Consider the following 27373-nt stretch of genomic DNA (forward strand, 5'->3'; position numbering starts at 1 on the left):
TTTCAATTTACTAAAATATTACTTATGGTGTTTATATGACAATATATTTGTGCTACATTATATTTGAAAACCTACCAGCAACCAAACCTTACTTGGATTGTGGTAATTGAATACTGAAAATATTGAATTTTGAATTGAATTGTGGTAATTGAATATTGAAAATTGAAATAATTTTTAAATCAGGCTTATCAAATCCCTGTAAAGTTATCTAGAAATATTAAAGGAGCATACTTCTTTACTATTAAACTTCAGGAATAATGACAACTACTTATTCTAAGTTGAAAGAAAGATGATTATGTCTTGAAGAAGATGGGTTTTATATTTACTTTTTCAATACATTATCTTTTAATGTATTTGTGCAAAATGTAAAGTGTATTGTCTTGCTGGTGAATAAAATTATAGGGATATCAATACCACTTTCATTTCTAAATACTATATAATCATTTTTCCTTTACAAGCATAACATATACTTGACCAATCTACTCTCTTACATATTATTTAATATTTTTTCTTAACTCTAATTTTGAGGATAATGTGAATAATTTGGGGGAAAGATATATCCAGAATGAATGGAAGTTTGAGAGGGAAATTCAGTTGATTTAATTGTAATATTTTAATACAAAATTTATTGAATTATTAAAACTTAGGTTTTAAATTCAGTGCAGAATACTCTTATCCAATAAATATTTACTGAGTACCTTCTAGGTATAGAACAATGTATTAAGTATTCTGGAGGAATATAAAGAATAAGACATGGTTCCTCCCATTATGTTGCTTATAGTCTAGTAGGAGAAAGGATATATATTCAAATACCTGTAATATAATATAAAGGTAAAAAAAGAATATAAAAATAAAAGAAGCATGAAATCCTATATTGGTATAAACGAGTAGTAGGTTTGGTGGGGTTTTTTGTTAGTATGGTAAGGAATGCAGTCCTGCTAGTGCAATAGAAATAATTTATAGGATTGTAGGATTTAAAGAGGTGGAAAGAACCTTGGAGGTCTGCTAGCCCAATGGGAAAAGTGAAGCACTCAGTAGAAATATTACAACTTCTTGCAGCTAACATATTATCCTCAAAATGGTACAAGGTTATCCAACATCACCTGGCATGAACTGCCCAATGCTAACTCTGCTCCTGACCATTGAGCTACTTCCCCATGGTCTCATGGTGTACTTAACATGACTCTGAGATTTAAGGATTACTTAGAGCTTTTGTGGCACTTCTTTAGATTTTGGATCAGTGGGGACTGAGGTAAAATGCTTTGCCATTCTAGTCATGTATTAAGTATTTAGGGAACTTTGAACTTGATATAGTAAAAGCAATCCCCACTGGGGGTAGAGGGAGGTGAGGGAGGTGGGGAAGTGGTGTCACTTTGGTTGTATCTATTATTGATTAAATTTAGTGTTTTCTGCATAGATGTGATGGATTTAAAAAAAATAATTTAGGTATAGAACCCTCCATTAAATTCCTTCATGGTATGAGGGTACCCTGGGTTTTTTAAGCTGATGCCTTTAGAATTCAATCTATCTCTACCAAATTGGTGTCCAAGGACCAGCTTTGCTAAGTTCTAAAAGACTCTGGAATTCATGAAGACCTCTGGAATTTATTAAGTTTGGAAGGGTTGTGATTGGCATTGGTGGAAGGCCACTCAAACCAATAAAACCTATATTTCCGTAGTAAGTTAGGGGAATACAACCTCCCCCACCAAAAAGAAAAAAATAAGTGACACCACTAGTTTAGTGTTTTAAGAGAAGAAAAAACATAGGGCCTTTGTAAATAAATTTCTAGATTTTACCAACATAAAAAAAAATAAACACTTTTTGTTAAATTTCCAACATTTTTGTTTTTCTTGTTGTTTTTTAAGGGGGTTTAATTGTCTAATAATTTCCTGATAATTTACAATCTCGCTCTCTACTGTAGTCTTATCCCAGTGCCTCATTGTAGTAAGGAGGCAACACTATATTCTGGAAGGCTATGCTAATGTATCATAAGTTATGGCAGGGCTTGCCAGGCTGCAGAGTCCTATGATAACATCTATGTGTGTTTTCTGAAGTCTAGCCTAGTGTAGTTCTAAGATACTCATTAGCCAGCTTGGCCACACGGTGCTGAGTTTTTCAGGTATTGATGATTTCAAAGATTATCTGTTCAAATGTAGAGACATTGCAGTCTGCCCCCATAGAAGTTATTCTTAAGGTAACCAAGTCACAACTTTCTGAAGTGCTGAAATGTTATAATTTCAGTACAGCTAGAGCACAAGCCAAGAAGGATGGTCCATAATAAGTACCACAGGTTTGTTGTGCATCCATTTGTCTGAGATAACAGATTAGTTTAAGGACCATCCATGACTACCAATAGCCAAGAAGAGAGATATGGGTTGCCTGGGGCATTATTTGATTTATTTTTCTTATACTGAAAGCATAATAGTAAAATATGATGGGAGTTTTAGAAGGTATTTTTTAAGAAAATGTCAGGAATTAAAACTTATTTAATCATCAAACAACTCACCTTGTCTTCAAAAAACCTTATTAAATCTCATTTTCCTATTCAAAAAACAGTCATTTTCTTTAAACTGCTACTTCTGTCACCTTATTTCTTAGTGAAATATAACAAAAGATTCATAAGAACAGCTCATCGTTTATTCTTCTTTATACATCAAGCATATACTGAGGACATAAAACAGTGCAGTAATTATTATTAAATAAGATATCAAAGTTTGTGAATCTTAAAGCACTAGTTATGACTAGTTATTATTATTAATCATCATCATATTATTACTGGAATCTATCTATGCCACTTAACCAGCTGTGTGACTTTGAGAAGGTAATGATAACAATAATAATAGCAAGTATCTATATAGTGCTTTAAGGTTTGTGAAGCACTTTCTACTTATTATCTCATTTACATATATAATGTTGCCCCAGCATAGCTGCCTAAGTTACTTAACTTTTGTGGACCTCAGTTTCCTTTTCTATTAAAAAAAAAAGAAATTTGACTAGATGATCTCTTAAGAAATATCCATCCTTATGATTCTTTGTTTTGTATATATCTAATACACATTTGAATACAGCAATAGAACCTTGTCCATATTCAAAAAAGTTTTACCATATGTTAGGATAAGTTTATTTGCTTGCTGGGTAAACTTTAAAAAATATTTTCAAACCTTTACCATTTCATTTTTATTAGGAAGCAAATGGAGTAAAGTTTAGGTACTAAAGTTATTTTGACTAGTTGATTTTTGAAATCTTTTTTTAGTGAACTGTGGAGATGCAGGGCATAGGAATAATCCATAGTAAATCTTGAGGCAAGGTATTTGTTTTGGTAACCTCAGATTTCATTTATTTATTCTTCTTATGTATCCAGGCAGCTAGACTGAGTTGAAATTCTGCCTCAGACACTAGCTGCATGCTACTTAAGTCTTAAGTTAAACCATCATAGGTTCTTTATCTGTTTTTATTTAAATTTATTTATTTCTTTGTTACATTAAAATATTGAGTTAACTTCCTCCATCCTTCTCCGCCCCCCATAGCACCTCCCTCTTAGTGTCGTTGTGAGGTCCACATGTGACATGACATATAAAGAGCTTTGTGAACCTTAAAGCCCTATGTAAATATTAACTTTCCTAAATAGCATAATTGGGTGGAGGGAGAAAATGTAGATTTGGCAAAGTGACTTACCTAAATGACAGAACTCTCTCCAAAAGCCAGTTGCCTCTCAAGCTTGAGTTAACCAAGTATTTCACAATGTTATAGAATAAGCAGAGAAGAATGAAATCCAGCTAAACCAAGTATTCAAGAAATATTCCATAGAGCATTTGAGACAAGCTAGACATGATTTTAGTACAGAAGTTCTGTGGTGGCTGCCAGTTAAAATCATGAACCACTTGTTTTGAAAGCCTAATATTCCCATTTATATCTTGATTAGAATTTTTAAAAAAGTGTTAATTTTAAAAATTTCAGGTAACCAAATAAAGTTTTGATACACTAATTTTATATTTTTTCTTAAAGCCTTAAAGCATCAATATCAAATTCAAGAACATTTGGGTTTGTATATATTAAATGTAGCATTTCAGAAAACTTTGAAGTTTTTAAACTTGAACTTCAGCCTAATGTGTACTAATACACATGTATATTTAAACATTACTTTTAGAAAGATCTTGCACCAATTGAAAGTTTTTTATAAATTGATAATTATTTCATACATAATTGGTTTTGAAATAACATTAACTCATCTGTCTATCAAGCTTGTACTTTTCCTATTTGATACTTGAGTCCAGTCAATTTGCTTATGAGCTCACATCTATAAGCAGAAAATAGCAGTAATGAACTTGGCATCTTATTTGTAATTAATATTTGTACAACAATTATTTATTGCTTTAAGAAACTTTGTGCCTTGTTGAGAAATATAATTCTATAAAAATATTGGTGGGTATTGACTCATTTTAGGACAATCCTAGAAAAATATGATTTTCATTCGCCAATACTTCAGCATACTAATGATCAGTTGTCTAGGTTGCACAGTAGATAGAGCACTGGGCCTGGTATCAGGAAGACCTGAATTCAAAAGTGCCCTCAAATACTTTACTAGCTGAATGATCCTGAACATGTCATTAACCTCTGTCTTCCTCAGTTTCCTCAACTGTTAAGTGGGGATAGAAAGGTAGCTAGTTGTTGCAATGGAGAGTGTTAGGTCTTAAGTCAGAAAGACTTATCTTCCTGAGTTCAAATCTGGCTTCAGACATTTACTGGCTGTATGACCCTGAGCAAGTCATTTTACCCTGTTTGCCTCAGTTCTTCATCTTTAAAATAAGATGGAGAAGAAAATGGCAAACCACTCTGGTATCTTTGCTAAAAATACCCAAATGAGGTTATGAAGAGTCAAATACAACTTGAAATGACTGAATGATTGCAAAAGTATGGATGTTGTACCTGAAAAGCACTGTAAAATGTAAACTATTTTTGCTATCATCATTATTATTTGGCGACTTTATTACCAAATGGTAAATGTAAATGGATGAATGAATTCATGAATGAAAAATCATTTCTTATGATTGATCAAACTACAATGCAAAATAAGCAAAAGGTACACTGGTTCTTTGTATCATCGTAGTAATAATACTGATTTTCTTTTTTTCTGTGAGTTTCACTTTTGAAATAATGGCTTTGTGCATAATAATACTTTTATTTAGAAATAATTATCATTTATGACAGAATTTTAGTTAATCAAACATAGTAAAAACAGGACTTATCACAAAAAAGCAATGCCCTCAGAACACTTGATTCTAGGTCTAGCTAAATAGATAGCCTTCATGTATATCTTTTGCCTTGTAGATTACATATAAAAAAGATGACATTTTTTTCAAGACTTATCTGGATCTTGTCTCAAGCACATCCATCTTTTATGACTTCACCCAAGTGTCTTGCCCTCAGTAAAGTTGTCCTTGGTCACTTCAGTCCAACAAACATTTCCCTTTTGGCTAAATTTTTTCTCTATCCTACATCATTTGATACTTCATTGTACTATTCCCAGGTAATTTTCATTGATGTTTTTGTCTTTTTAATTAGATTACAAGGCCTTTGAGGTTAGGACTCTTGGTACTTTTATATCCCTTCTCACATCAGTGTAAGAGGAATGCAAAGGTTAGGCAAGGCAACCTATTTCTCTTTAACTTACTTCAATTTCTTTTGTCTAACAGCTTGTACAATTTGAGGATGTGAAATGATGATCACATATTGTTCTGAGCCTGTTCAAGGACTGGATATATGAACAAGATTAATTAAGCAAGAGAGAATAGCTTTTAGAAGCAACTCACCTACGTGGGCTGATTCTCCTGAAATCTGTTAAAGGCAGCTGTTACAGTTTTGTTTTTATGTTTGCTTTTTCTGTACAGCCGATGCTCATCAATAAAACTGTGGTTTTGTATTTCTAAATTTCCCAAATAATTGTTCTCTTTTTTCAGTTATGGCTTTCCAAGGGACCATGTTTTTGTTTAATAATGCACATCAAAAACACCAAATTGTAATTTGCACTTAAAATTGATCACTCATCCCACAATCAAGAAGTCTTTATTAAGATCCAAGCATCATGCTTGGTGCTGAAGATAGAAAGGCAAAACAGTTGACCTTAAGGAGTTTACATTCCATCAAAAGAGATATATACATATATACATATACACATATGTGTGTGTGTATATGTCTGTATGTGTATATGTATATGCATATATATATATATATATGTAAATTTTCCCAAAAGCCTTAGTGCAGTGTTAAAGCTATTAAGGCTTAAAACTACACTAAGACTTTTGGGAGACCCTGTATAAACACGTACACATGTATATACAAAAATATACACAAAATAAATAAAAAGTTATTTGGGTAAATATAGGAGAGAGAAGAAAATTGTTAGAAAAATTATTTAAATACTATCAAAGTCATTTGTGACATCAGTGGGGAAAGACAGTTAATTGTACTAATGAAAGAAATATGAACAACTACAATATCATTTGATAGTCAATTGTGCAACATATTTTAAGTAAATAGGCAAAAACATTTTTCCTACCCTCTAGGACTGTTTTCATTTAAATAGTAGTTTAGTCTTCATTTAAGCAATGAGTTAGAGTAAAGTAAGAGCTTTAGGATTTTTTTCCATGTTTCCTTTGATTTTGGTTGTTTTGTGCTTAATTCTTAAAGTATCTATGATTTCATCTATGTGTCTATTGTCTTTTCCATAAAGAATAGTGATTATCCATTCCTAAGGAGATTAATAGGTTACTGTGGTTAATGTAACTTGTTTTCTGATGGCCGACCCACTGCTGCTGCTTCTCCAAATTCCAATAATTCCTTGTACAATAGACATGCAGTCTACCAAAAAGCTTGTCATCAAAGCCTTTCTAGCTTATACTCCATAGAGACAGCATTCAAGAACCCAGGGTTGCCTTTATATCATTGTTTGTCATCAGAACAGGATTTTAATCAAGTTAGATAATCAATATATTTGAAAAATTCATATAGATTTTGTAATTGTGTAACTTACAATATGAAAAATTGTGAAGTATTTCCAGGCTTCTTTACTATAGTGGTTTATACTTGGGTTTTTTAAATTATTTAGTTGGAAATTAAGACCTTCAGAATGGGAGGAATTTGTTTTCAATGTAACTAACATGATTGATAACATCTCCATCTTTACTTTCTTTTGAGTGTCAAAAAAATTAAGATCTTAGAAACTAATCTGCAGTTTTTTCCCTTTCCATTAACACTGGCATGTCTTATATTTCAGTGTGATGGACAATATATTCCCCTGCCTAGTCTACAAGGAATAGCAGTATTGAATATCCCAAGTTATGCTGGAGGTACTAATTTCTGGGGCGGAACTAAAGAGGATGATGTAAGTAGAATTAATAAGTTATTCATAATATTTGTTGATTAAAACTTTGTGATCCTCTTTAGTGTAATTATGCTTTTCACTTTTTTTTAAAAAACCCTTACCTTCTGTCTTAGAATCGATACTATGAATTGGCTCCTAGGCAATGGGGGATAAGTTACTTGCCAAGATCACACAGCCTATTCATTTCTAACTTAGAAAATTAACAAAAAGATATGCCAGTCAATCAACAATCATTTATTATGCACTATGAACCAGACACTTGCCAACCAACAGAATACAAAATGAGCAAAAAGGCCCTTTCCTCAGGGACCTTATATACTAATTGGGAGGACAAGACAAAAAGGTGAAAAATTAAGGGGTGAATAGAGGAGAAAGTATCTGGGACAAGGACATGATGGAGAAATTCAGAGGACATATGAAACAATCTAATCCTTCTCCACACACACATATACACACACATGCTTTCTATTAGTTTTAAGTTTGGGGAAGTTATTTTACTTGGTGCTTAATGTAAATAATTCCCAACTGAATCTACTTTTAACTGCCACGAATTTGAGATCAGGAGACAATTTCAAGAGTATATATGAAAAGAAGAAAAAAAGAACATTTGCTTTATCTTGATGGAGATAAAAAGAGGTCCTCTCATCTTTGGCTTATTGTTTTACTGTTCCCTCTGCTTTCTCATAACTCTCTCCTCCATTATCCTACCACGAACATAAAAAATGAAATATGAAGATAAATTGGAAAGATATTTCATTCTTTTTTTTTGTGGCGTGCAGTCAAGAAAATTGCAATAAAGATAATTTCAAAGCTCACTAGAGAGAGTTAATTAGAAATGCATTCAAATTTGCCCAATGTAAACTTGAATCCTGTCTCTCCTGTTTAATTTCTACCTGTGTGACCTCAGGTAAATGACCTCAGCATTGGGATCCCCAACTTCTTATAAAAAATGAAAAAGTTGGGCTACATAGTCGTTTAGTTCCTTTCCAACTAAAACATGTGGATATGTACTTTAAATATTTTTGTATGGAATTGGTGGTCCTAAAATGATGATAGATCATCAAATTGTTGGGCAATTTATTGTCCTCAATAGGCACGAATGTTTCTTGATGTTACTACTGAAAGAAATATATTAATTTTCCACAAATAATTTTATTTCCACATTAATGTCAGAAACAAATAACTATTTACTAAGACATTCTCATGCATGCTTATTAAGATACCATTTAACATTTAATATAACTCATGTATTACCTGATTATTTTCTGTACAGAATGATTATCACTTTATTTTTAATATAAAAGGATTACTTTTGGGGAGCTGAGGAAAGAATAAAAACAATATAAAATATAAAACATTCTAACTGACTAAAAGTCCAAGATGTTTAAAAATAAAAAGGTTTATGGAAATGTATGTACCTATAAACAAAAAGCACGATAGTTTTCTAATAGTCATTTTGTTTCTACAGTAATCACCAAAAATAAATTCTTATTTACCATGAAATTTACATATACATCTATTCATAATTCTTCTTGTTATTTTTTAAAACCCTTACCTTCTGTCTTGGATTCCAAGGCAGAAGAGTGGTAAGGCCTAGGCAGTAGGGGTTAAGTGACTTGCCCAGGGTCACACAGCTAGAAATTGTTTGAGACCAAAATTGAACCAAGGTCCTCTCACCTGCAGGTCTAATTCTTTATCCACTGAGCCACTTAGCTGCCCCCTGTTCATAATTACTTGATAACTTTCCTTTAAGGATGGAGCCTCTTAGAATACTTTGACATAGATCACAATTTCAGTTTACCACCTTTAAACTTACCAAATTTATCTCATCTTATAAGGTTTTCAAATTTTCTAAATATGCATGCACCATTTAAGGAAGAGAATTTTGGTGTACCCTCAGAACCTTGTCAAACTTTTTGAAAGCTGCTTTATACTAGTATGAAACATTTATAAATACACTGGACACTTACCAAATAACTTTAAAAGGTTGCTTTCTGAGGAGAGAGAGATGTGGAAGTTGTATCCACTTAGTTTCTGGAACACTTATCATAACATTGTACATATGTTAACCGTTTGCTTTCATTATACCTTTGTGTATAATTATATCCTTTTTTTTCTATTTCTTTTTTTGTTGGTAGATCATGTCCTGATACAAGAGAACTCGCTTCCATATTTTACCTGCTATTCTCTTCATTTTTTAAATCATAAGTGCTTTTATTCTATAGGACACTTTGTTTCCAAGAATTGATTTTTTTAGACTTACATTGTGCCTCATGCTTGTAACCTAACACTTTGTCTAACCTTGGGCCTTTCTCTTGATTTGTACTCATTTTGTTTTAGATATTTACCGCGCCATCATTTGATGACAAGATACTGGAGGTCGTTGCAGTATTTGGTAGCATGCAGATGGCAATGTCCAGAGTCATAAAACTACAGCACCACCGAATAGCTCAGGTCTGTGTCTTTTTGCAAAGTCTCACAGCAGACCTTGAACCAGGAAAAAGAGGGTTCATTTAACCAACACTGACACTAAATACTAATTTGTAAAATTGTTGATTTTGTTTTATCAACTGTCTGTAAGTCACCATAACTGATGAATAAAGTATAGCAACATATCCTTCTCTGGGTGATCCTGGCTAAAAGCCACAGCCTCTCAAATGGAACTGAGTGCAGGTGGATTATAATCCAAGTCTATTTGTGCTATAAAATAATATCTTTGTTTTATTTCAGTGTCGGTCTGTAAAGATCACCATACTTGGAGATGAAGGGGTGCCAGTACAAGTGGATGGAGAGGCATGGATCCAGCCTCCTGGAATTATTAAAATTGTGCACAAAAACAGAGCTCAGATGTTAACAAGAGACAGAGTATGTAACAGGAACCATTTTGCTGCCTGTGTCTAGTATAGCTATAAAGCCTTTTGTTAAAAACAACACTTGTCACTGGACTCATTCTGGAAAATAGAAAATAAAGACTAGGATTCCTCCTTGTATTAGAAACTCAAATGAGCTTCCTGTGCTAAGATCATGGACTTATGATGAACTCATATGCTCACTAATTTTAAGATAAACACTTAAAACAAAAAAAAATAGACTTTGTTTTCTGCTCATATTTATCTTCACTTAGAGGCTAAAATAGAAAATTCAGGCACTTCAATTTTTCAGTTCTATATCAATTTTATAAATAGGTTTGTGTATATATACATATGTATGCATGTATATGTGTACTGTAAAAATAAAAAGAGAGACTGTAAAACTAACACAGCAATGGATTGATCATAGATTATAAACTGATTTTGATAGTCTGCATGCTGTGCTTGCAAAGTATACTCAGCTTATATAAGTGAAATGCAGCTTTTATGTGAACTTCTCTTCAGGGCCAGGCACAAGGAAACTAAAGAGACTCTTGTTATAAAAAACAAACTATTTATTGAGAGTATATAAGCATAAAAGGTATTTCTAACTTTAAGGGATTCTAACTCCACCCAAATAAAACTCCTTGGTTCTGCCAGGAACTGCTTCACCTGTTTTCACAGGCTACACTAATCATTCTGATCTGACTAACCCAAATTTTTACTATTCTAAATAAACTACCACTATTATCCTTATAATTCTTAACTTTGCCTCTAAGTTATAAAAATAACAAAGGCTAGCTGCTTGAGTTTCAACAAGAATCAAGTTAGGACTCTGAACCTTAACAGATTCGGAATCCAAACCAAAGACCAGGGTTTTCTTTGGTCTCTTCTCAGAGTTAAATCAATCTATAAAAATGGCAATAGATAGTCAATAGTGTTTCCCAAGTTGGAAAAACACTAAGCTCCTGCAGGTCTTTCCCTCAGACAGTGAGAGAGGCAAAGATGTTACCTCCTCCAGCCCTGAGAGAGAGTCCCTGTGTGTGACTCTGCCAACTGCCAGAGACCAACTGCCACTCTCAGAGAGAGTAACTGTCACAGAAAAACCGGTAGACTTGAAACTGTTTGAAACTACAATTTTTTCTTAAGCCAGTTTCTCTACTTCTTATCTCTAAACTAACATAACAAGACCTAATTTCTAATATGTAATTATATACTTATAAACATAATTATACACTTATATAATTTCTAGGTATATGTATAGAGATGTACCTATATTATATATAGATATAGGTATATGTGTATAAATATGATTATATACAACATATAATACATTTTGTATTATATTGTATATTTGTGTTAGATTGTATGACTATAACAATATACAAATATATGTTTCTACATAACTGTATTTAATTTTGTAGCAAAATGAAAATATTTCATCCAGTGTATTTCCCATATTTTTCAGTGGATTTAGTATGAAGTTTAATTGGAAAAACCTTGCTTTCATGCAACATTAATATGAGCCTTGCAAATCCTTATTTAATTTGTTTGCAACAAAACAGTCTAATAACTCACTATTTATTGAATTTAATAGGCTTTTGAAAACACCCTCAAATCTTGGGAAGACAAACAGAAGTATGATGCTGGTAAGGTACCCCCTCGACCTCAGCAATATCTTCAACAAGCTGTTGATTTAGCAACAGAAGAAGAAGTTAATCTGATGCAGCACTGTTCACAGGCAGCCGAAGAACTCATTACTCGGTAAGCATGAACAAACTGATTGAATTTGGTCAACCAATCAACAAGTGTTTATTAAGCCTACTGTACTGGGTGCCAAGCATTGTACTTTGCTACAGATAAGCTATAATATGATAAAGATGAAATCATCCCTGTTATATTCTCCAACGGTGCAAGATAAATAAAGAGTTAATGAATTTTTTTATTTCACAAATTGTATGAATAAGTCACTGACTAAGCTTTGGCACTTTGGGCATAAAATTTTTTTTTGTTTTAAAGGTGTTTGTTGTAATAGAATTTGAGTTAAACCAAGAGCACTTAAACAGACTTTCACCTCCTATATTGGATGCATTTTGTTTTGAAAGCAAAATAGTTTTAGTTAAGGTACTTAACTATTTTACCATCTTTGGACATTTTCTACATTCATATGTCCCCTCTACCTGCATCCTGATCCCACAAGACTCCACAATAATGATCCTTCTGCCCGAAGGCAGGCTGCTAAAATTCAGTTTTGTTTTTAGAATTTGTGAAGCGGCAAAAGTACACAGTCTTTTGGAGCAAGAGTTAGCTCATGCTGTGAATGCATGCTCTCATGCCCTGAATAAAGCCAATCCAAGGTTTCCTGAGGTAAGAAGTTATACAAAATTTAATTAACAAAATATAAACTTTTATTTAGATTTCAATTCACTGTGTTTTCTAGTGTATTGAGGTTATCTTTGATAGCTAACAAATTATATACTTAAGAATGGCCAGAATCTTAAGAGAAATGAACAATTTGTATTGATGTTTGTGACTTAATTTGGGGCCCTTTTTCTTTTCTTTTCCTTTTGCATTTTACTTTAGATTCCATTTTCCATTTTCTGGGTAGCACTATAATGTTTTTAGTCCTAATTTATCCTCATTTCTAATACCCTTTTAAAGGTGACCTTTCACACATTTCTCTTCATCCCTTTCCTTCTTTTTCCTTTTCCCTTCAACAATTCTCTCTACTTCTCTTTCTATACTTCCCTATCTTCCATGTGATTCCAAATGAATAGAATCCCAGGTTTTCTCTCTAAGCATTTTAATCAAGGATGTGTAGGATTTTTCACATATCCAGGCTAAAATTATTCTTGTTTAATTTTTATATAATCAGTTCAAAGTAGATAAATCTAATAATTAAAAAAACCCATTTCCTTTTTATTCAAATGGATAAAATGCTTTTGTTTATGAAAAGGTAATTCCTGTAGAATGATGTTCCTATTCTGAATGAATTATAAAGGGAAATCATAAGAAGATTTCATTCTTTTGCCATAGTGGATAGGTTCTGTCTTTGGAGTCTAGAAGGTCTGGATTCAAACCCCATTTTACAAGCTGTGTTTGATGACTTTTTCCCTTTGCCATGGCCTGAAGGTCACCGAGAATAATGTAAAGGAACCTAGATCTCATCTAAGAACTTTATTAGCAAGCATAGCTATGAGAAACACACACACATACAACTGATTAATAGAAACAATGAAGACATAATTTTATATATATTTATATCTTTTTATCAAATGTTGCCTTCTCTAATGAGGGGAGGGGAAATAGGAAGGGAAATACCTGGGAATTTTAATGTAACACAGATAGATAGATAGATAGATAGATAGATAGATAGATAGATAGATAGATAGATAAATGTATAATGAGAGAGAGAGCGAGAGTGAGAGAGAGAGAGAGAGAGAGAGAGAGAGAGAGAGAGAGAGAGAGAGAGAGAGAGAGAGAGAGAGAGAGAGCTGTACAATCTAAATTCTGTTCTACAAGACTATAGTACATATATGCTTTAACCTCTTCTTTTTCCCTGACCCAACCTTGAGACTTCTAGGCACCACCCTTCCCTCATCTCTCCCCAGCCTTCACTAATCCCATTTTCTAAGGAGCCCTACCTCTGTTGTTTATCACAATTAGCTTCTTACATAAAATCCAGTTCATGATTGCTTTTGTTGCCAGGGCAACAACTTAAGTGCACTTGAACATCATTGTCAACATTGAATTTAGCTTGGCTGGCTAAGGGCTGCTGACTCACCCTTTTGGTGGTCCCAGCTGGACCTGTTTCCTCCTTCAGTTGTCTGGGTTCCTTTCTTTAGTCTCTGAAGACATCATTTCTTCCTTGTGGGTTTCTCCTTTGTCTAGATGCCTGAATGATTCAGTTTCTCTATTGGGAAACTGCCCCTTTTCCTACCATGCTTGCAGGTAGAACTTAACACAAGACCTTTTAACACTAAGGCTCCAAGGTTAGCAATTATTTTTAACCTTCAAGCTCAGCATAACCTTGACTTGTTAGCCCCAGCATAGCACTATCCAGGATAATACACATTTTGTTGTAACCCAAATTATTATTTCATGACTTTCCTGTCACTGAATCATAGTAGCTTCCCCTTTCCCAATCCTTAGGATCACTCCCTTACCCCCAGTAAACTGTGGGAGCTCAGGCAATTCATTTAATTTTCTGAGCCTCATTTTCCTTATCTTCTTATAATGGTTGTAGGATAGGACACACCTACTTATCTTTTCTTACCCTTGATTTAATAAATATAAATAGCTCATAGATCAGCAATTCATCTGTAAACAATTAACTTAGAGAGTTACCTAGAGCACTCAGCACCTATTGTCATACAGGGAGTATATATCAAAGGCAGGACTTGAACCTGCATGTTCTTGACTCTTAGGCCAACCTTCTATTCATTTTGCAATGCTTTTCAATAAGTTACTTAAGGCATGAAAACAAGAATTTGACCCCATGTTTGGGGCCAAAAAGAGATCTGAATAAGACTCAAATGACAAAATACTGATAATTTAGTTATTGCTGTCTTTCCCTTTATTGCTTTTCTTTTGGGTTTTCAAGGGAATGTGTTTTTAAAAGTGGTGAACTGAGTATATTTAATGAAGGCAGATGATTGCATTCTTTTAGCCCATGGATATAAGATATAGAAGAAAGAGGCAAATGTGATGGGTTAAAATTATAAATTATAAGGAACACTGGTAGTTCATATGGCTTTGGAAAATTATTGGCAAGGCCAATTTTACTAAAGAATCTCAATATTTTGCTGATTACTGATGAATCACAGTTTATTTCAGTATCACTTACATCTCTGATGTTCTTCTTTTCCAGAGTCTTACCAGAGACACTGCCATCGAAATAGCTGTCAATGTGAAGGCACTAAATAATGAAACTGAGTCTTTATTAATTGGGAGAATTCCTTTGGTAAGGGAAGGGAGAGAAATGTTTGATATTAGGGCAATGATGAGGGAATTCATTGGAAGACCTCAGATTTACTGACGAACCTTTGCTCATTAGATTTAGGTATTTCCTGTCCCTTTTTCTAAGTTCTTCCTTCTAGTGAATAAAAATCATTCCTAGTCAAAAGCAAATAAAATCTGCCCCAGATGCTGTGCCATATTGTATGTAACCATATTGTAGATTTAATTGTAGTGTTTCCTAAATCCATATGAGACTTTTTCCAGTGTTTCTAGGGAAAATTTAAAATTATGAGCATTTGATGGTTTTGGTGGGGGAGAGAGAAAGAGAGGAGAGAGAGAGAGAGAGAGAGAGAGAGAGAGAGAGAGAGAGAGAGAGAGATCTCTATTTGCCCAGAAGGGGGCAAATGTGTAACATGACTGGTTTTGCCCTAATGTACAACATTCAATCAAAGGTTATTCTTTGGGCTGCCTTAACATAGTACCAGAAGAACCTTGGTGTGTTGAATTTTGTTGGAAACATGGTCTTAGTTTCCTAAGGCAGGGATTCTTAATTAAGCTTTTTTTCATTGACTCCTTTGGCAGTCTGCTGAAGTCTATGAACTCCTCCCCAGAATAATGTTTCAAAATATATAACATTACAAAGGAAACCAGTTAAACTGAAATACAATTGTTAAAATTAAAACAAAAAACAAAAACAAGTCCCTAGACTCTAGGTTAAGTAAGAACCCCAAGTCTAGGATTTGTTCCTGGGAATGTAGTTAAAATCCAGGGTAGAACTCACAGTCTACAAATTTCAAGTGCAATGGAGAGTACTACAGCACTGACATTCTGTTATAATTATGTGAGTAAAACTCTCAGTGCAGTTGCTTTTCAGTCATGTCCAATTCTTCATGGCCCCATTTGGGGTTTTCTTGGCAAAGATACTGGAGTGGCTCGCCACTTCCTTCTCCCTCTGCCTCATGAGATGTTTCTTAATGGTTCACAGTGACATGCTCTGTCGGTTTTACTGGTGTAATTAGTCCAAAATGACCGATCCCTCATCCCAGTTCTATTGTGACAATTGAGCAAACATTTACTTAGTATCTGTTATATGCGAGGCAGAGATTTTTTAAGTGAATGGCTTGGTGTATAAAGGGCAAGCTCTGGAGCCAGGAAAACTTCAGTTAAATTCTTGTTCCTGACCCATATCCGATCATCCTGGGTAAATCACTTAACCTCCTTGGGAAATCCTTCAGAATTGTCAAGTTGCATATGAGTTCCTAAAATGTAATAGAGAAAAGAATTTTCATTTTGAAGGTTTCCCTAAACAAATGAAATCATTGGTCTGGACCAATCTCCAGCACCCACCCACCAATCTCTACTCCTACCCCCATCCCCTGCCAAAATAAACAAAGCATTGTAATATGCCAAGATGAAATGAGACACAATCCATGCTCTCACCCTAACTGGGGGCAGAGGACAGGGCACGAATACATGCATATCTATGTGGATATATATGTGAGTATGTAGGTGTGTGTGTGTGTGTATTCATCATCTTTTGTCTGTGATACCAACAACTTACATAGCCAGAAGAAGGCCTTTAACTGAAGTTTTCCTGATTCCAGGATCTGCTTTTTATGTGCTAGGCCATTTGCTTTCTATCATATACATTATAGATACTAAATAAATGTTTGCTTAATTGACACAATAGAACTGGAATGAAAGGGTGATCATTTTTGGCTGATTTTGCCTGTAATGCAGGCAAAAGATGATAGATGGATAATAGAAAGAATGTTAAGCTTAAAAATAAAAGTGAATATAATGCTTTGTAATAGCAGTATTTGTGTTCTATGAATATAAAGTATATGTTGATATTATTAAGAAATATTTTCTGTTTGCATGTTTAAAGTGACCTTTGTTACTATAGTATATAGATGCATACATATGTTAGATTCATATGCATACATATGTGCGTATATGAGTGGCAATTGTTTGCTTAGGGAATTATATTAAGGTTTATTTATAGAAATTAGTTATAGAACAAATGTATCAGTTTCACAAGGGATGTATTTGAACTCAAAGAAAAATATCTAAAGGAGTTGGAACTGCCACCATTTTGTCAATGAGTAAGAATGAAGATTGTCTCTTTTGCATAAAAATAAGTTTTGCTTATGCCAAGTTAAAAACATCCAACAAATTACAAATTTTAACTTAGTTTAGTTCAACATTTGTTAAGTACCTGTGTGAAAAGAATTATGTTAGGTACTGAAGCTATAAAGATGAAAACCCACATGGTCCCTGACTTTGTAGAGTCTAGTAGGATCAAAGGAGAAATTCTCCAATGACTCTAATACAAATTAGAATGTCATGAGAATGTGAAAAAGTTCAAAGTAGAACAGCAAAGAAGACACCCCGAGAAAGACAAAGACATACATAGAGGAGAGATAGAGAGGGAGAGGAGAAGGGAGGAGTTGGGGAGGAGGGGGGAGAGAGAAAGAGAGAGAGAGAGAGAGAGAGAGAGAGAGAGAGAGAGAGAGAGAGAATGTGCCAGAATATCAAACAGCCACCATTACTTTAACTATCATTTTCTGTCAGATCTTAATGGAGATAGTCTAGGACTCTGAACCCAAGAGCCTTGGAAATAGTAGTGCTCATGAAACCACCAGACTTGCATTTAGCCCAGGCCCTGTAGCCAGCACTGAAGGGAAAAAACCATTTTATGTGAGTGATCTTTTCTCATAATCACCAGCAAAAATTGCTGAACAACTTTCACCAACAAACAGATAGATACAAGAGTTGTGGCAGTCAGAGCATTCCCCCAAACCATTCACTGGTTCTGTTTTTAGTTCAGCCCTCACAGGCATCATCTGTGGAGGCAGTTCCTATGGAGAAGGGGCCAGCTGTTGCCACAACAGCCAACCAATTATCATTCACAGGGCAGGAAAGCCAGCCTAGCTGAAGCAAATCACTGAAGGGGATACAGGAGACAGCATGTTCCAGATAATTCAAACTACTACCACCATCTCCCCTTACACTCTTTTGGAAATAGTCTATAACTCTGAACCCAAGAGCCTTGGATATAGCAATGATTAAAGTGGCTTTCTTCTTGTAGAATCCAGTTTTGTTCTTTTCACCCATTTTTATCTGTCATTTGACTAGATGTATATTAATTTATTTGTTTCACCTTAGTCTCTACAATTATGCTCCAAAGACATTTTTTCTGGATCTCATGCATATTTTTCTGATACTTACTCTATCAAGCCACCCAAAAGGTATCTATGCCAAGCAGTTCTCAATAGACAAGTCCTGGATCATTGTTTTCTGTACCTACATGGCCTTTATGCTGCTTATTTGAGAAGTATGTTTATTTTACATGATTAGACTAGCCAGTCTGAGGAAAAGTAATTTCCTACCTATTTATGTAGAGGAAGAAAACAAGCCAATAACAATCCACATGAATAGAAATGTTAGAAGGCAACATATTTGTCCTGTGAGGTTACTAAAGGTATACCAGCTGCTGATGATATCATTGGGAAGCAAGGATTAGAGAAAGTATGGAAAGGATATTGTGTTTCATATAGTGAGTTAGAAAAAAATTTTTTTTTCATTGCTAACTAGACTAATAAAATTTGTGTAAAGTTTCTTTCAAAATAAAGGAATGTTTTTAATCCTCTGGTAAATAGCAGTTGGAATCTCCGCATGAAGAATTGGTAACCAGTGCATTACATGGCGTGGAGGTGGAATTACAGAAACTGTCAGAGATTCCATGGCTTCATGGTGTCCTGCTTTCAAACAATGATGAGGTTTGTGAAGTTGGATTCATTTCTATATGAACTTTGTTCTTTTTTACATTAAAAATAAGACATAGGATATGTAAAACAGATTAAACCAGTAAGGATAACCTTGATTTTTTTTTCATTCTATATTGGTGCAAACTTAGGAATTCTGACTTTCAGCTGTCTGCTTCTGCAGGAGAATTTAAAAGTCTTTTTATAGAGGTAGTTAAGGGGCATAAACATGCTCTGAATTAATCACTGGGTAATAAAAATTGCTTAAAGTTGGACTTATTTCATGATATTGACACTTAGAGGAAATATCCAAGCATTGTCTTTATTGCACCAGTGAGTTTTCCTTCTTAAAATAGCATAGAAGTGACTTATTTTAAAATCTCTTTCAAACAGGATCCTCCTTTGGATTATACCAAAAGAAACAAAAGCACCATGTTTCGCATAGTGCCCAAATTTAAGAAGGAAAAGGTGCAGAAGCTGAAAGGGAGCCCACTACCTGGTAGGTGCTCCATATGACAAGCAGCAGCATATTCTCATTGTAACAGAACTGATGAAAATAATGTTGCGCCCAAAATATGTCTAAAGGATTCAGGGAACATCCATATGTATCAGTTGTAACTCCTTTTTTTTGCCTTCTACTTTGCTTGGTGGATTTGTATTTGGATGGTTCTTTATCCTTCTAAACAGCAAACCAGTATACTGGTATGTGACTTGTCTTTCCACTTCAAAGAGAAAGATCCAGATACTTTAGATTCCTAAAATGAAGTATAGCAGCTTTCATCTGCTCCTTTAACCTACTAAATATATTTCCCTACTAGCCATACATTCTCTTTTTTTCCCTCTCTTAAGTATAGAGTCTCACCCTGCTGTTTCCACTGACCCCATCCAACACACACACACACACACACACACACACACACACACACACACACACACACACACATATGAGTCCAGAGCTACACCACCTTTGTTATAAAATCAAGATTTAACAATCTCTTTACCGTTCTCCTTCCAGTTCTCCTTTCATCCATCCCTAGAAATTGAACCTTTCGACATTATATGCCTAAAGTTCAACCAAAAGCTGACTTTTCTGTTGGTAGCTGCCTTTTTACAACCAAACAAATTCATTCCCCATTTGAATTAGCCATCTCACTCAAAAAGGCTCATAAAATCTTAATGATGAGGTTTGTAAAAACAATTGTCTAAGAACTAATTTTTTAAAACACAGCATGGCACATGAGTGGGTTAATCTGAAGATAATCAGTGTTGAATAAAATATGCAAAAGAATGATCATTCTGTACTAAACAATAATATAACATGACTAACCTCAGAGTGGAGTGCTGACAAAGCTTCTAAATGGCCTATTAAATTGATTTAACAGAGTATTGGCTGCTTTAATTAAGAGTACTAGAGAAATCAGTAGAGGAGAAACTCGAATTCAACATGACTATAATTCAAACAAAGTTTCTGTAAAGTTGAAAACCCCAATTCTGATTTTATATTCTAATTAGAACTTATAGCTCATTTCTGCTGATAATGGAGCTCATAAATGGTCATTAAGAAATAATCAGAGCTCATTTAGCCCTTGCATCACTGATCCTAGTAGTAAAAAGTAAAATTTTGATACATATCCTATAATTTGGGAAGTGTTAATGAGGAAATTGTACTAAAGCTGAGAGCACGGCTGCAAAGCAATGAACTCTGTCTTTGGAGAGATATTTTCTCGAATTTATTGCTAATCTGTAACTTGCATGAAAAAAAAAAAGACAACCAGGAAATTGTCCAGTTTTGTGGCAGTGATACCTTTAATCTTTTCCTTGGCTAGCACTTGCAGTTCTACTCTGTTCTCCTCTCTCTTTTGCCATCCTTTGCTTGTAATGCATTGAGCATGTAGAAATTAAGGGGGTTTTGCTTTTAACTTTGGTAGTTCAAAAGTGGGGCACAGATGAAGTTGCTGCTTGGCTGGATCAGCTCAATTTGGGAGAGTACACAGAAATCTTCATCCGCCATGACATCCGAGGGTCTGAGCTTTTGCACCTGGAAAGGAGAGATCTTAAGGTATTTTCTTTGTGCTACTTTTTCTGCTCTTAAGAATTTTCTTACACCTTATACCTCCCTCCTTCTGTTCCCTTCTGTCCTGTCATGTGCTTGTAGCTTGGCTTATCTTGTGCAAATGTGCAATAAACTAATCTACACCATCCCATGGCCTGAACTCCTTCTGTGTTGCACTGTACTTGAAGCTGAGAATACCTGCGACATGTTCTTGTCAAATGCTTCACACAGAATGATAATAATAGCTGAGGTTCAATGAACATCGTGATTTTCCTGAGCAGCAGCAGCGGCAGCCAGCTGTGCTCCTACCTGCTTGAGCTTACTGCATGGGATCAGTTTGGAAGGGGGCAGCTTCTGGTGAAAGATTTTCAAAGATTTCTCATGTGAGGAGGTCAAGAGCTGAAAATTCTCTTGCTGTCATGAGATGTTTTATTTAGTGTACATAAGGATTTAATGAGTGAGAGAGTTAGAACAATGGCCATGTGCTGTTCATATTTATCTGAGAGCAAAGCTGATATTTTCTTGCTGGGCATGTTAATAAAAATAATTAATACAGTCAGCTTTCCTAATCAGTTAACTAATTACAAATTCATTTTTTCATTTAACAAATTAACTCAAAATTGTGGTAATTTAAAGAGAAAACAACATGGAACTAGGCTAGCCAAAGTGATTCTATGGTTTTTGCAGAAAAAAATTACTTGGCTGGAAATTAGCATTAGAAACATCTAAATTATTCTAGTTTTGTGTGAGGATAAAGCATCTAAAGATTAAAGTTGTTTTTTATTGATAGTAACTTACATTCATATGATAGTTTTGCAATGCATTTTACATATATCATCTCATTTGATTCTTACCATAACTCTTAGAAGGAGATAGGAAAAATATTATCTTTATTTTACAGACGAGGAAACCGAGGCTCAGAAAGTTCATCATTGCCAATAAGTCTTAAAAGCTCACGTTTGTATAGCAGTTTAAGCAATTTGCCTATAACTAGTAAGCATAAGGTTACATTTCTCACAAGAAGTCATCTAATAATAATTATTGTTAATCATTGTTGCTAGCTTAAGCGACAGACAAGAAAAAATCCCCTTTTCATGCCAGAACAGTATACATTGCTTATATTGATATTAAGAGTTATAGCTGTTCAATCCCTTTTGATGCAATGCATCTTAAAACCAATCACATGGTAAAATCACAACTCCATTTTCACACTGTCTTAATAATGGAGTGATAATTGTGTTTATGTGGACATTAGGGGAACCTGCCAAATATGCTAGTAAATGGAAACAGAAGGGAAGTATAGTCTTTGTCTTTTCGTTATATGATGGAAATTAGGCTTTAAAATTTTTATGTGGCATTTTCTTTTTCCCCAGATAGTTCTAAAATTTATTGATAGTGGAAAAAATTAAACAGATGTTATTCTAACAGCAGCAAAACCTGATTATTCCTTCTGAGCTGATTGGTGTGGCTATCAGCAATGGCTGTCCCTTCTAGATATGAACCATAGGAGAAAAAAATGGCTAGAGGTATGAACAAAGGTTAGGAATTTTGGCATTTACTTTCAACAAAAGGGGCTAGCTAAACACACTTAAATCCTCTTTGGTTGTTATTAGGGAGTCCTCATGGAATTTTTTCATAGATTTTGTTCCGTTGAACTTTCAGGTGCCCCTTTTCAAGAAATGAATTCAATACATTTTGTGAGATAGCATCCAGAACCATACTACTTTCTTGTTCTGTACTATTATTGAAATTCCAGGATTTATATAAGGGTCTTTAAGAACATTTTTATATTATCAGTTATTTTCCTTCAAAATATTATATGTGAAATCTTGTGTTATAATAATGTATATGGTAAATATATGGTATGAAAATGGGTTTAATTTTTAATTTTGATAATTTTGTGGTTTTTCCTTCATTCTGGAGATTTTAGATGCCTACAGTCTTTGGACTATAATTCAAGGGTTCCATCAATATATTTATGCCGAATGACCAATCAATTCACAAGCATCTGTTACGTACCTACTAAATGCCAGTCACCGTACCAAGTGCTGGAAGATACAAAAGGAAAATAGAAATGACACTTAGAGGGCAACTAGGTGGCTTAATGGCCCAGAGATGGAAGGTCCTGGGTTCAAATATGACCCCAGATACTTCCTACCTGTGTGATCCTGGGTAAGTCATTAACCACTGTTGTCTAGCCCTTACTGCTCTTCTGCCTTGGAACCAATATATTGTATTGATTCTAAGATGGAAGGTAAGGGTTTAAAAATAATAGAAAGAACAAAATGACACTTGCCCTCAAGCTGCTTGGAGTGAGAAAAATAATGCATATAAATAGCTCTTACTCTTGCTAATAACTATTGGCTAGAAAGAAAAGGCTATAATTAAGGGAGAAACAGGAAAAAAGTGCTGGTTTGGAAAAAATCAAGGCAGAATGGGAAAGACAAGGCCTGAGATGAAGAAGAACTGAATTTTAGTCTTAACTCTGCTACTCCGTGCCTATTGGTACATAAACTTTCTCAGCCACTATTGCTTTATCCATAAATTGATGGGGATAGAATAAATGTCATCTAAATCCTTTCCCACTTTGAAAATCAGTGATTCTAGGATTTGTGTTATAAAGGCTTTTAAATACAGGAAATTTTTCAAAATTATTGTAATTTGTACATCTCTATACATGCTATCAGTTTTGAGAGGATGATAATGATATCTAACATTTATATAGTATTTACATATATGATGCCATTTGATTCTTGCAGTAACTCTGTGTTAACAACATAATGATATATCCTTTTATTGGAGTCAGAAGTCCAGATCAATTTTAGCTATAATAGTTTCCATAAGCTCAGTTCACAAGAACAGGAAATACTTCAAATAATCCTGTCTTAAATGATGCAGAGCTGAGAAATGTTTTTGAAGCCATCTATTTTGAGATGCATTTGGCACTGTCTAGTGGAGATTAGGTATCATTTATTCTTCTTAAGTGCTTATGTTCCTAATAGATTTGGGAACTGAATGGTTGGAAAATATTCAGAGTCTAAATGTAACCTAAGGATCTCAAGGACATTTAGTCCCTTAGTCCAACAGAACATTTGAAAGATTTTGTATTATTTCTAACAAAATCAATTTAAGAGTTCTTGGAAACAAAGTACTAAGCAGTAGCTAATGCAAGTCTGTTAAAATGAATCATTTTATTCCATTTTTGAAGATGATAAAGAAGAGGAAAATTATTAAGGTTTACAATGCTGTCTTCCAGCATATAATTATTCAAATTGATTAAAGTAGTAGAAGTATTATTGTTTAGGTATAAAAGTGATAAGGCAGTTAAACACTGACTATCAAATTGTGCTCTCTGGGTAACTGTCAATATAATAATGAGTATTAAATGAAGGATAAGTGGTGAGTGGAATTTCATTGACTTTTTTCTGGGATTGATATCAACATTTGTGCTCTGAGAATTTTCTCATTGGGGGTATAAAAATCTAGCTAGTAACAGAAGCAAAATCCATCTCCCTCCCTCATGCACTTGCCAGAATTGATCGCTAATGCTTTCAATAAGAATGAGTCCACAGATGAGAATATTTGAGCCAAGAGGGAAGCAGTGGTCCTAGACCCATGTTGGCAAACCTATGGCATACATACCAGAATGTGCCAGAGGGGGCTGCTCCCTTCCCTCTCTCCACATGCCTGAGGACATTTCTCCCCTCACCCAGCCCTCTGCCCAGCAGCCCAATGGGAGTGCTTCCTCTCTCCCCTCTCTGGGGTAAGGCTCCCATGTGGCATGAGGGTTACAGTTTGGGCACTCAATCTCTTAAAGGTTCGCCATCACTGTGTGAGACCCTCAGTTCTTGTCTTGCCATAAAAACATGCTTCCAGAGAAATGATTAAGGAAGCAAGAGTCTGGAGCTAAGGAAAGTATGAGAAGATTGATTGATAAATGGTATACATAGTCCAATGGGTCCACTGAAAGAATTCCATGCTTATATATTTAATGGACTCTATAGCAAGGGAAATTCAGTAATCAGTTAGTATAACTTTATTGAGAAAGTTCAGCTACCACACAATACTTCATAAGAGGATTAACAAAGTATAAAAGGTATCTACATTATGAAGAAAAAAATATATGATTTCATCAAAGTGAGGAGCTCCTGATATGGTAGTTTCTCCCACCAATTTGCCTTTGAATTGTGGTTAAAACTGAGAGAGTTAGTTTAGGCACTGATAAATTAAATGGCTTTTCTGAGATCATTCAGCTGCTGGATTTGAAACCAAAGTTTTCTGAGTAAAAGTCAAGCACTTTTTCCACTAGTGCATGCTACACTACCTCTAAAGAAAATAACGTGTGTGGATAGTTGCAAAGCAAATCTTTAAAAGCCAACTTTTTAAAATATAATTTTTATTTTATTTTTTTTAAATATTTTTCCATGGTTACATGATTCATGTTCTCTCCCTTCCCTCCTTGTCCCCACTCCTGGAGCTGACGGGCAATTCTTCTGGTTATATACATGTATTATCACGCAGGACCTATTTCCATATTATTCATTTTAGTAATAAAGTGATCTTTTAAATGCAAAACCCCAAATCATATACCCATATAAACAAGTGCTAAATCATATGTTTCTTCTGCATTTCTTCTCCAACTGTTCTTTCTCTAGATATGGATAACATTCTTTCTCATATGTCCCTCAGAATTGTCCTGGATCATTGCATTGCTGTTAGCAGCACAGTCTATTACGTTTGATCATCCCACAATGTTTCAGTTACTGTGTACAATGTCTTCCTCATTCATTTTATTACGCATTCAATCTTTTCACTCCACATCAGTTATGTAGGTCTTTCCAGTTCTTATAGAAATCAAGCAGTTCATAATTCCTTAAAAAGCAACTTTTTTTTGATGGGACAGTTATAGAAAGTTTATTTTTAATTGACCTGAAGCTTGAAAATAATTGTAGGTATTTGAAAATAGTAACACTTATTGGAATTTCTCAGGGCCATCAGTAATATCTCTTGTAACATCAAAAAGATTCATGAATTTTTTGAGTTTCTTTTTTGAGTTTTTTTTATGATTGTTTCTTTTTTTGAAAGATGGCTACAAGATGAATGTTCTCACATTTAAAGAGTTTTAAATAATGTATTGAGCTATGGTTTTAGAGGATTGGGTAGAAATTTGGAGTACTCCTATGTTCATTCTATTTGGAAAAATGACTTTGCCTTTCCTTTTAACCTTACTTATGTTGCTTTGCATGCTTCCTGAAGCTATTGGTTTTTAAACATTTCAGTGACTTTTTAATTTGCTAAGAAGTTACCTCATTTTAAACATTAACAAAACATTGGAACTGTTTCTTACGAAGAAGTGCCATAACTTAGAAGATTATGTGTGGTTAATTTAAAAGCTAAGAATTAACATACAAATAAACAAAAGCATGTATATATATATGTATATGTATGTACACTATATATATCTACACATATATACACACACACATACATGTCTTCATGGTTGTATATAGTTCATCAGGAGTCCTACAAGAAAAGTTCAAATTACAGTGGACTCTAGCTATAAGCAAAGAAAATTTAGATAAACAATCAGTCAGTATTATTTTTATTGAGAAAACTCAACTCGTACAACATAGTAATATATGAGGATTAACCCAGTAGAAGAGGTATCTACATTCTTGATGAGAAAACATCAATTATTGTTGATTAGTCCAGGATAAGGTTTTCATATTCTCAAGAGAAAACATGGTTTTATCAAGTGGGGAAACTCCTGGTATGGAAGTATACAGTTATGGGAAATTCAACCTATCTTGGAACAGTAGTATTTCATACATTTATAGAAGTTCAATGTTAATTAATTAATATCATTATAAGAAAATATTATTGAGAAATGAAGAATTTGAAGAAATAGTCAATAACACAACATCACAAGGACTTCCCTACAATAGGCAGGAATATCTTTTACCCTTTTTTTTAGTCAGTTATATTCACTGACAAAAGAATCAACCTTGTTTTGGCATGTAATTAAAAATTAAACCAATTATTATTTCTTCATAAACATTTAAGAACAAATTCTTGATCTAGAGTTGTAAAAATTGGTTTCTGCTTTCATATTGTTTTGCCTCATTTTTCAAGGATAGAACTTGAGCTTCTGCTACAATATATGAGGCGGGGGGTGGGGTTGGCAGCTGGATAGCTCAGTGGATTGAGAGTCAGGCCTAGAGACGGGAGGTCCTAGGTTCAAATCCGGCCTCAGACACTTCCCAGCTGTGTGACCCTGGGCAAGTCACTTGACCCCGATTGCCCACCCTTACCCACTCTTCCACCTATGAGCCAATACACAGAAGTTAAGGGTTTAAAAAAAAAA

General features: G+C 34.3%; 1 protein-coding gene across 1 annotated transcript in view; it reads left to right on the plus strand.

The window, feature by feature from the left end:
- The window catches only part of DGKH (diacylglycerol kinase eta), a 227285-nt gene that overhangs the window by 198373 nt on the left and 1539 nt on the right, over positions 1-27373 (plus strand). Inside the window, exons 22-30 of the mRNA XM_044670616.1 lie at positions 7274-7381; positions 9722-9835; positions 10112-10246; positions 11828-11994; positions 12492-12597; positions 15101-15193; positions 18852-18971; positions 19350-19455; positions 20885-21015. Coding sequence (XP_044526551.1) covers positions 7274-7381; positions 9722-9835; positions 10112-10246; positions 11828-11994; positions 12492-12597; positions 15101-15193; positions 18852-18971; positions 19350-19455; positions 20885-21015 — 1080 coding nt within the window. The remainder of the gene's footprint in view (positions 1-7273; positions 7382-9721; positions 9836-10111; positions 10247-11827; positions 11995-12491; positions 12598-15100; positions 15194-18851; positions 18972-19349; positions 19456-20884; positions 21016-27373) is intronic.

Source organism: Gracilinanus agilis, chromosome 3 (assembly GCF_016433145.1).
Source record: "Gracilinanus agilis isolate LMUSP501 chromosome 3, AgileGrace, whole genome shotgun sequence".
NCBI lineage: Eukaryota > Metazoa > Chordata > Mammalia > Didelphimorphia > Didelphidae > Gracilinanus > Gracilinanus agilis.